This window comes from Miniopterus natalensis, chromosome 19, assembly GCF_054644295.1.
Source record: "Miniopterus natalensis isolate mMinNat1 chromosome 19, mMinNat1.hap1, whole genome shotgun sequence".
NCBI lineage: Eukaryota > Metazoa > Chordata > Mammalia > Chiroptera > Miniopteridae > Miniopterus > Miniopterus natalensis.
Genome location: NC_142099.1, coordinates 11,561,949 through 11,572,116, shown reverse-complemented (window position 1 = coordinate 11,572,116; position 10,168 = coordinate 11,561,949). Strand labels below are relative to the sequence as shown.

Here is a 10,168-nt window from a genome sequence, read left to right as displayed (position 1 = left end):
CATATATAAAGGTGGTCCCATAGGATTATAATGGAGCTGAAAAATTCCTATTGCCTAGTGACATCATAGCCATCATAATGTCATAGTGTGACACATTACTCACGTGCTTGTGGTGATGCTGTTATAAATAAACCTGCACTACTAGTTGCATAAAAGTATAACACATACAATTATGTACAGTCCATAATACTTGATAGTGATAAACAACTGTTACTGGTTTATGTACTTAGTACACTATACTTTTTATTGTTATTTTAGAGTGTACTCCACTTATTTAAAAAAAGTCTGCTGTAAAATAGTATGCTGTTTTACGCTGGCAGCAGCCTCTACATCTTGTGTTTACTGCATCTCTTGATTGCACCATTTTTCCTTATGCTTAATTTAATCTCATGTTGTTTTGTACAGTAACATGCTGTATGAATTTGTAACTTGGGAGCAACAGGCTATACCATATAGTCGAGGTGTACAGTGGGCTGTACCATCTTGGTGTGCATGAGTGCACTCTATGATGCTCGAACGACAAAATCGCCTAATGATGTATTTCTCAAAATGCATCCCCATCATGTGACTCCCCCCCATTCTCTTTTGAACAAACTCCAAGTTTTTGCCCCCTCCACCCGACCAAAACATCTTTTATTAAAGTTGCTGGTGCCCTCCACGTTGCTTAACTGTATCAGTCCTCATCTTACTTTTCACGTCAGCGGCATCTGACATTAGGTTACTCCCTCCTTGAAATATTTTCTTCACTTAGCCTCTTGGGTACTACTTTTTCCTGGTTGTCTTCACCAAGGCTCTGCGCTGCTCCATCCCTACCCTCTTTCCTCGTTCCTCCTTTTCTCTCAAACCTCTACATATTGAAGTGGTTCAGGGCTCAATCATAGAACCCCTTCTTTTAGTCTAATTTTATTAAGTCCTTTTTTTTAGTCTAATTTTATTTTTATTTTTAAATCCTCATCCAAGGATACTTTTTCCCTTGCTTTTCAGAGAGTGGAAGAGAGAGAGACATTGATGTGAGAGAGATACGTCATTGGTTGCCTCCCAAACGCACCCCCAACCAGGGCCCGGATCCAGCCTGCAACCAAAGTACATGCCCTTGATCAGAATTGAACCCTGGGCCTGTCAGTTTGCTGGCCAATGCTCTAACCACTGAGCCACAACAGCCAGCGCTTAATGTTATTCTTGATTAACAAATCAAAATAGTTACTGGTTTTGTCTCCTATTCTTTGAGAGATTAAAATTATTGATTTGTCAAACTTTTTCTGGGCTCCTACTGCGTTCCAGGCTCTGTACTGGGCTCAGAGATGGCAAGGATTGACATGTTTCCTACCCTAATTAAATGGGAGAGATAGCGCGGATGGTGTGGCTCAGTGGTTGAGCATTGACCTATGAACCAGGAGGTCACAGCTCCATTCCAGGTCAGGGCACATGACCGGGTTGCGGGCTCATCCCCAGTAGGGGGCCTGCAGGAAGCAGGCGATCAATGACTCTTGTTGATGTTTCTATCTCTTTCCCTCTCTTTCCTCTCTCTGAAATCGATAAAAACATATTTTAAAAGATTTTTTTTAATGGGGGAGAGAGAAATCACAAATAAACGCACTTCAGAGGGATAAGGGCTTAGTAGTTGGTAGATGAACAAAGTGCTGTGGAAAACTGGAAGCTGGAAAAAAGTGATCCCACCATTTTTTTAAAATGACGGGCGCTGGAGCCTACATATCCACAACACTTTCAAAGGTTCCTCCACAGCTTCTCTTAGATCCAGAACTCGAACGATGGGCCGATAGCATTTTTTGTGTTATTTCAGTCACCCCCTCCGTCCCCGCAAGTCCTTTTTATTTTGGCTGCGCCTACAACTCCCAGAACGCAGCGCAGGATGGGGGCGGAACCAACGGGTCCAACTGAGGTCTGTGATTGGTGCTGAGCGCTGGGCCAATTGGAGGAGTCGTTGTTGGGAGGTCCAGGAGAACCGGTCTGGGAGGGAGGAAGGTGGCAAGATGGTGTTGGAAAGCACTATGGTTTGGTGAGAACTACTTGGGGGCCTCGCGAGGGGCGGGACTGGGCTCCGGGCGCGCGGAGGCCGGGTGGGCCTGGGGTAGGGGCGCGGGGCTGACGGGCAAGATGCGACCTTGGGCCGGGAGGGAAGGAACCCCATCGACTCCCTGAGTCATCCCAGGCCCGGGAGAGGACAGGCCCGGGGTACCCCGTATTGCCCTGACCCCGCGGAGAGTCATTGACCGCCGATCCCTGCTGTCTTTCTCTATTCCAGCGTAGTCTCTTCTAGACCAGCCACAGGTCTGTCTTTAGTCAGAATCATGCTTCTCGGACTCATCGTGATAGTCTTCTGCCCTCCTCCTCTCAGCATAGTAGATGTGAGGAAGAGAGATTATAAATCCCTTCCCCGACCCGTTCACTGGTCTCTAACTCTGTCACCTTCCCCTGTGTCTTCTTCAGAGGTACTGTGTATAGAGTGCTTTTTATTAATCTACTTTGTCTCACTTAAACCTCACAACACTAAGTTTACAGATGAAGATACTCAGTCTCAGCAGTTTTAAATGACTTACCCACAGTCACACAGCTAATTAAGTGGAGGAGCCAAGATTTAAAGGTGAGCCACCTCTCTTCATCAGTTTCAGACTTGGGCCGAGGACACAGACTTTTGCAAGGTTTCGAGAGTTTCCTCTAAGTGTGGGCATAGAATATAATACAGAATAGTGCATAAACACAAGAGTCATCAGTTAGATGGAACAGGGTTTTCTTTTGGGGGAGAGGAAAATATTGCCAGATAAAATGTAGGATGTCAGTTAAATTTGAATTTAGTAAGTCTATCTATAAAATGGGTATAATACAGCACAGTTAGGTAAAATGTATGTGATGTTTCTCTGTAAACAGTATAGTACTATACATATATTAGTTGCCATGGTACTTGAGGAGGCCTCAAGAAGGAATTTAAGAAGGGCCCTGAAGGGACTTAGACAAATGTTGGGAAACAAATGTTGAGAAGAAGAGGCCTTTACAATTAGGGGGAAGGGCATAAAGCTGCTGAGATGTAAATGCCCAAGTTGTTGGTTTAAGGAAGCTCCCTATTTTTGAAAGGTAGATGGGACCCGGTAGAAGACCACAAATGTCAAACTGAGGTTGGTTGAACTCTGTCCTGTACCCTTCAATAGAGGACCGTTGAAAAAGTTCTGAGGATGGTGGAGGCAGAGCTGTATACAAAATGGCATTCATAATGATCTGGCTTGGTGTAGGAGAAAAGATTTGGCCCAGAGAGACATATTGGTGGCCTATTGTAGTAGCTCAGGCACAGACTAATGATGAGAGCCGCTCCTTTTTTTCTGTGGGGCCTCATGCTTTGCTTTCCTCAGAATTCTCTGGAGAAGTTTATTAAAAATTGCAACTGTTTCACCCTGGCTGGGGTTGCTCAGTGGTTAGAGTGTCAACCTGTGAACCAAAGGGGTTCGGGTTCGATTCCAGTCAAGAGCATGTACTTGGGTTGCAGGTTCACTCCCTGGCCCTGGTCAGGGCATGTGTGGGAAGCAACCCGTTCAATGTGTCTCTCTCACATCAATGTTTCCCTCTCTCTCTTTCTTTCTTTCTCTCTCCCCATCCCTCCTCCCCTCCCTCCGTTCCTCCCACTCTCTAAAAAAAAAAAAAAAAAAAAATTGCAACTCTTTGACTCTAGTCTCAATCTGCTCAGTCAGACTCCCAGCCAGGGAAGTCCAGGCATGTGTATTCTTTTTGTAAATGAAGGCTTCTGTGGAATAGCTGGATAGTATCATAGGCCCTTATTTTGATAGAATTTTTGTTGGGAAAAATGAGATACCATTAAGCAAAAGTAGTCATGAGAAACATGTATATTATCCCATTCATATAAAGTTCAAAATTGGGAAAACTAAGCAATGTGGTTTTTTGGGTTGCATACCTAGGTGTTAAGGCATCTGTATTTTTAACACCACCACCACTGCCATCACCCTCCCAGTGGTTCTGATGCACAACAAAGTGTGAGACCTGCCATGTCCCCCACCATCTCTCAAGCCCCCTTTTCTGACTTTGACACCTTTCTTCCAGCCCTCAGCCATTTGCTGGTCTTGCCCATAATCCTTATGCTTAGTAGCTATTCCATCTGGATGATTCTCAAAGCCGTCATTGTTTTTTTATATTTGGACTCATCACTGCATTTTAAGCTAGAGAACCAGTTACTTCCCTGCTGGGGCAATAACCAGAAACAGTGTATTGGGAGGGAAAAGAAGAATAATGCATGGTCAGTAGAGTCAGCGCTTGATCTGCTTTGTATAGATTGAGTTTCCATTATAAGAACTAGTCTGTGTTTCATGCTTACTGTTAGGCATGTTGTGCTAAGTGCTTTCCATGCATTTAATCCTCATAGCAATCCTATGGGATTGGTACAATAAAACCCATTTTATACATGAGATAAGTGGACCTTAGAGAAATTAAGTAACTTCCTTAGGATTATAGATAGAATGAGCAAGTAGCAGAATGGGGATTTGAACCTGAGCCTGAAGAACACTGCCCTTTACTCCTATTCCACTTACCTTCCAGTAGCTACTTAATTACCTCCTCATCATATTTCGTTTGTATGTATTGCCAGGCAAAGGATACTAAAGAAGAAAATCACCCCCTTAGTCCATATTTTGCTCACCAATAGAAATGAGGTGTCATATCTAGGACACGGTTTCCTTCATTAGCACAGATAGAATCGTTGATTGGTAGAGTTTTAAGGGATCTCGGTCATCAAGAATTGATTCTGTTAGGGGCTTGTATAACTGCTTCCTTTATCTGTTTTCTTTTGGTCTTTCGGAAGATGGAGCTTGTAGTTCATATGATCTGGATTCTTGTAGATTATGAAAAGTTGCAGGGATAGAAGTGAGACCCCAAATCCATGAAATGTCATTTTTGCAGCTCAGTCCAGCTGTTACACATCTAACCAGGTGACTGCATTGTACTTTCCTGCACTCAGTGCTGCCAATTGTTTTATAAGTATTTTTAAGTTGCCTTCATTTCTTACCTTTGGAATACTCCTTATTTTAATGGCAGACTTAGAATATTCATCCATGGCAATGCTTAATAACACTTAAATGCACCTTATAAAAAGGCAGTTGTACACCAGTAGATTGCAACCTTTGGTGCTTATCAGAATCACTTGTGGAATGGAGTTGAAAAATTTTTTCTTCCTTTGGTCATTTTAAGCCAGTAAGTTTGAATTAAGGCCCAGTCATCTATATATATTTTTTAAAAAAACGGAGGTGATTCTGAGTTTCACAGAAACCGAGAGCCCTGTTATAGCCCACATGCCTCTCACAGGAGAGGTGTTGAAGGAGGTGGAGGTCCCTGGACCTGGAGAGGATGCCTTAGATCCTATACAATGTGTCTTTTCTCTCCTTCACTCCTAATCTGACAGCGTGGACAACAGCGAGTATATGCGGAATGGGGACTTCTTACCCACCCGGCTGCAGGCCCAACAGGATGCTGTCAACATAGTATGTCACTCCAAGACCCGCAGCAACCCTGAGAACAACGTGGGCCTCATCACACTGGCCAAGTACTTGGGGCAGGGGAAGGGGGGGTTTGGCAGGTGGGTAGGGGCTTCCCACATCACCCACTATGGCATCCAGGCTGCTACCCTTTTGTAGATTTGGTGAGACTGCTTTTGCCCATCCCCTTCCTAGACTGCCTTCTTCATTGTTTAGTGTAAATACAAATAGTAACTTGTTTTTAATATTATCCTGAATTTAATACAGTTATGGAGTTTAGTCTCCTGGGGTAAAATTCACAGTATATTTTAAAGTCAGTGAAAAGTGATTTGGGGGTCAGAGCCCCAAGGCATATGTCACATACCCTGTTACCTCAAAAGTGATTTGCTTTAGGAATTGATAATTCTCAAATGAGTAACCACCCATCCCAGTATACATGTTATTAGCTGGAAAATGAGTCTAGAAATGGAGATGGTGGGAGAGAGACACAGTAGCATCCAACTGTTGTGGAGGATTCTCAGCCCTGCCAGCAAGATAACTTGAGAGGAGATAGGGGGAAACACTGGAAGGAAGAGGGCAAGTTTTTACAAAATCATCCACTTATTTTCTGTACTTCACATCTACTAAGCACTAGATTTCTCCCCCTCCAGTTTTATTGAGATACAATTAATATATAACATTGTATAAGTTTAAGGTATAACACATAATGATTAATATATACACAGTTGACCCTTGAACAATATGTGTTTGAACTGCATGGTTCCACTTAGATGCAGATTTTTAAAAATATACAGTTGGCTCTTTGTAGCGCCTGGTTTTTGATCCACTGACTCAGCCAATTACTGCTCAAAACTAGTATTTTTTTGTCATGGTTAGGAATTTCAGATGTGGAGGACCAACTGTATGCATTGTTCTATGCTATTTTATATGAGGGACTTGAGCATCTGCAGATTTTGGTGTCTGTGGGAGGTCCTGGAACTAATCCACTGTGGATCCTAAGGGATTAGTTAAGTTTTTGGGGAATCAGGTTACACACAGATTTTCCACTGTGCCCCTCATTGTTGAAGCATCAACTGTATTGTAAAATGATTACTACAATAAGTTAACATCCACATCTCACATAATTATAATTTGTTATTCCTTGCAATGAGAACCTTTAGATGTTTGATTAAGAAAAAGAGATTGTAGTTATTTTCAAGTTCTCTAAAGAAAAGATGAGTCATACATAGTTTAGAGACACTTGTTTTGACCTGAAATCATAGAAATGCTTTCCCCACATTCCAGTGACTGTGAAGTACTGACCACTCTCACCCCTGACACCGGCCGCATCCTGTCCAAGCTTCACACTGTCCAACCCAAGGGCAAGATCACCTTCTGCACTGGCATCCGTGTGGCCCATGTGAGTCCTGGATCCCTGTGATTGCTCCTCCTTGCTCTGATATTCTGCCTCCAATGTTGTTCATTTCTCCCCTGGAATCTTGAACTAGAACCAGAGTAAGGGAAGAAAGATGACCTAGAGAAAGGAGTAGAAAGGATATGGTGGGGTGAATCACAAGAAAGGAAGGGTGAAGGAAGGAGTTTAGACCTTGTGTGAGCATGATGGTAGACCCCATGAGGCATGTAGAACCCATAAGAATAAAAACAACAGAGTGACAGAGGAAAGAGCTCAGTGATTCCCCTGGCTGGCTCAGAACTTCCTCTTCTTTTACAAGTTGGCACTGAAGCACCGACAGGGCAAGAATCACAAGATGCGCATCATTGCCTTTGTGGGGAGCCCTGTGGAGGACAACGAGAAGGATGTGAGTCCAAGTGGCAGCTGGGGAAATTGGGTGGAACACATTTGGGAATGGGGTTTTTCAGCCCTCAGGAGAGCCTGGTAGAGGCATTGGGTTCATCAATTTGGGGAAAGGTGGATATGCAGAATTTAGTGTTTCTATTGGGGGCCTTTTGGAAAGTCAGCTGAGTTCTGTGTGCTTTTATGCGGTGTGTCACTTCCCCTCATGGTATGGGACAGATTTTCTCATGTCTCTCCCCTTCTTCCCAGCTGGTGAAACTGGCAAAACGCCTCAAGAAGGAGAAAGTAAATGTTGACATTATCAATTTTGGGGAAGAGGTGAGTAAGGGCTGGTTGGGAGGTATTGACTTGATTTGGTTATAAACTGAGAGCCGTCCTTACCCAGAGGGATCCCTGTACTGTGGGAGAGTAGCTGCAGGCAAGGACTGAAATGGCAGAGAATGGGGAGCGAGCAAGGCCAGAAGGAAAGTCTCCTGTGTTCTTTTCTCCCCCAGGAAGTGAACACAGAAAAACTGACAGCCTTTGTGAACACGTTGAATGGCAAAGATGGAACTGGTTCTCATCTGGTAACAGTGCCTCCTGGGCCCAGCCTTGCTGATGCCCTCATCAGTTCTCCGATTCTGGCTGGTGAAGGCGGTGCCATGCTGGGTCTTGGTGCCAGTGACTTTGAATTTGGAGTGGACCCCAGTGCTGATCCTGAGCTTGCCCTGGTGAGCAAACGTTGACTTCAGGTTTGCTCACCAGGCGTCCTCCTTTGTCCTCTGCTGACTCACCCACACGCCACAAAGCTCCTTTAGGGCTAGACAGCCCTAAACACCCTTGTTCATTTTCCCACATCCCCCTTTTGGTCCCTCTGCTGCATAATTCTATCCAGTCTCTAGGGGCAACACTGTCAGACTCTTGTTTGCTTCTCCTGATTAACCCCAAGTCCCAAGGCTTCTCCCAAGTCCTTTTTTCCTGTATCGCCTCTCTGGCTTCTCCATATACATAAACCAGAAGGTGCCCCTTGTGCTCCTTTGCCACCCCTCAGCTGACTTCCCCATGGGTGAGGAAGGGTGGGAGAACATCTGACCTTGCCCTGCCCTTTGCCAGGCGCTTCGCGTTTCTATGGAAGAGCAGCGGCAGCGGCAGGAGGAGGAGGCACGGCGGGCAGCCGCAGCCTCCGCTGCTGAGGCTGGGATTGCTACGACTGGGACTGAAGGTGAAAGAGGTGGAATCTGAAGTCCCGGGACTGTGGGGCATTCCATGGAAGCTGGTGTAGACATGGGAGTGGGGGGTCTGGCAGTGTGGGAATATGTAGGCTGGAGGGAATGTTTTGGGGGTGGGTCTATGTGGAATATGGCACCAGTTCCACCTTGCCACTGTCTTCCTTTCCCAGATTCAGACGATGCCCTGCTGAAGATGACCATCGGCCAGCAGGAGTTCACCCGCACCGGGCTCCCTGACCTAAGCAGTATGACCGAGGAAGAGCAGATTGCCTATGCCATGCAGATGTCCCTGCAGGGTGCAGGTGAGCCAGGGCCTGGGCAGTAGTTTTTAGGCAGAGAGCTTGGAGTAGGGAAATGGAACTGAACAGACTGACCTCTTTTCCTCAGAGTTTGGCCAGGCAGAATCATCTGACATTGATGCCAGTTCAGCCATGGACACATCTGAGCCCGCCAAGGTGAGGGCCAGTGATGACTCTTGCCCCCATCAGGCTTAACACCCCCTGTGTTCAGATCCTCAGCTCTCTAGGCCTGGGACTGTTCCTCTTTCAGGACGAGCTTATAGACGAGTTATAGACGAGCTTTTTCAGGAGCGAAGGAAACAGACAAATGGATAAATGTTTCTTGTGTGTAAACCTTGCTAAGGCAACAGCATACTAGTGGTTGGGTTGGGGAAGCATCCTAGCACTCTGTAATTTTCCTTCCTTGCTGGTGGGAGCAGGCTGGGCAGCTCTGTAGGATAGCGCCTTCTAGAAGAGTGCAGCGGGGGAAGGGAGAGGAGGAGGACTGGTGTCCGGCGAAGGTGAATGTGATGGCGTGTTTCCCTCTTTGGGCTCAGGAAGCAGCACTCTCAGGCTTCTGCCCTATTTGGCCAGAGATAAATGTTTGCGTTCGTACCATATGTAGACACTGAGCGTTTTGCTGAATCTTCCGTCCTGCTGTCGGCCAGAGGTGTCCCCACCCCAGCCTGGGGGAGAGGGGCTCAGGCAGCAGTGTGCTCCCCTCCCCCGCCCCGCGCTGACGCTGCCCTTTTTCAGGAGGAGGATGATTACGACGTGATGCAGGACCCCGAATTCCTTCAGAGTGTCCTGGAGAACCTTCCAGGCGTGGATCCCAACAATGAGGCCATTCGAAATGCCATGGGCTCCCTGGCCTCCCAGGCCACCAAGGACGGCAAGAAGGAAAAGAAGGAGGAGGAGAAGAAATGAGACTGGGGGCGGGGCTGAGCCTGCCCGGGCTGCAGAGGATGGGGTGGGATGTAGGGCTAGATGTTACCGGAATCTTACAACCTAAATAAAGCTTGACAACTTTTTTTTTTTTTTGCTTCAAATAGTGGTAGCTTTGAGTGTGACAGAGGAGTATATGGCACAAAGGAGAGCCTTCCCTGTTGAGTTCTCTGTGTCTTTAATACGTGGTCTCTAAATCCTGACTTGCTCCCCTGGGGCTGTTTTACTTGCATTGAGAGTAGCCTTGCTGAGAGTCACTGTGTTAGGCACTAGGGCCACAGAGGTGAATAGAAAACACTACTGGCCTTTGGGGACTCAGAGTCTAGGGCAGGGCGGGCACGTAAATGAGGGATTACACACATCTGCTATGTACCCGAAGAGGCATGAGGAAGGCAGTCTGGAAACAGCAAGGAGAAAGGGCCAAACTCTTGCAGCCTCTGGGAAGGCTCCTGG

At 46.1% G+C, this 10,168-nt stretch overlaps 1 protein-coding gene across 3 annotated transcripts; it reads left to right on the top strand.

Annotated features, from left to right (window-relative positions):
- The first annotated feature begins 1,961 nt into the window (after positions 1-1,961).
- Positions 1,962-9,819, top strand: PSMD4 (proteasome 26S subunit ubiquitin receptor, non-ATPase 4). 3 transcript variants are annotated; one of them, XM_016215521.2, is made up of 10 exons: positions 1,962-2,017; positions 5,417-5,557; positions 6,774-6,888; positions 7,202-7,288; positions 7,534-7,602; positions 7,779-7,994; positions 8,377-8,485; positions 8,663-8,794; positions 8,880-8,947; positions 9,527-9,819. In XM_016215521.2, exons 1-10 carry the CDS (start codon positions 1,992-1,994, stop codon positions 9,695-9,697), a joined length of 1,134 nt encoding a protein of 377 aa, XP_016071007.1. In that variant the 5' UTR covers positions 1,962-1,991; the 3' UTR covers positions 9,698-9,819. The 3 variants fall into 3 exon arrangements, with proteins under 3 accessions (XP_016071007.1, XP_016071006.1, XP_016071008.1); XM_016215520.2 differs by having other exon boundaries at positions 8,377-8,494; XM_016215522.2 differs by lacking the exon at positions 1,962-2,017 and adding an exon at positions 2,253-2,602 and having other exon boundaries at positions 8,377-8,494.
- Positions 9,820-10,168: the final 349 nt, after the last annotated feature.

Coding starts and splice junctions, on each gene's coding strand:
- PSMD4 (XM_016215520.2), top strand. CDS start 1,992: ATGGTGTTGGAAAGCACTATGGTTTG. Junction 6,889..7,201: donor CTGGCATCCGTGTGGCCCAT/GTGAGTCCTGGA, acceptor TTCTTTTACAAG/TTGGCACTGAAGCACCGACA. Junction 7,289..7,533: donor TGGAGGACAACGAGAAGGAT/GTGAGTCCAAGT, acceptor CCTTCTTCCCAG/CTGGTGAAACTGGCAAAACG.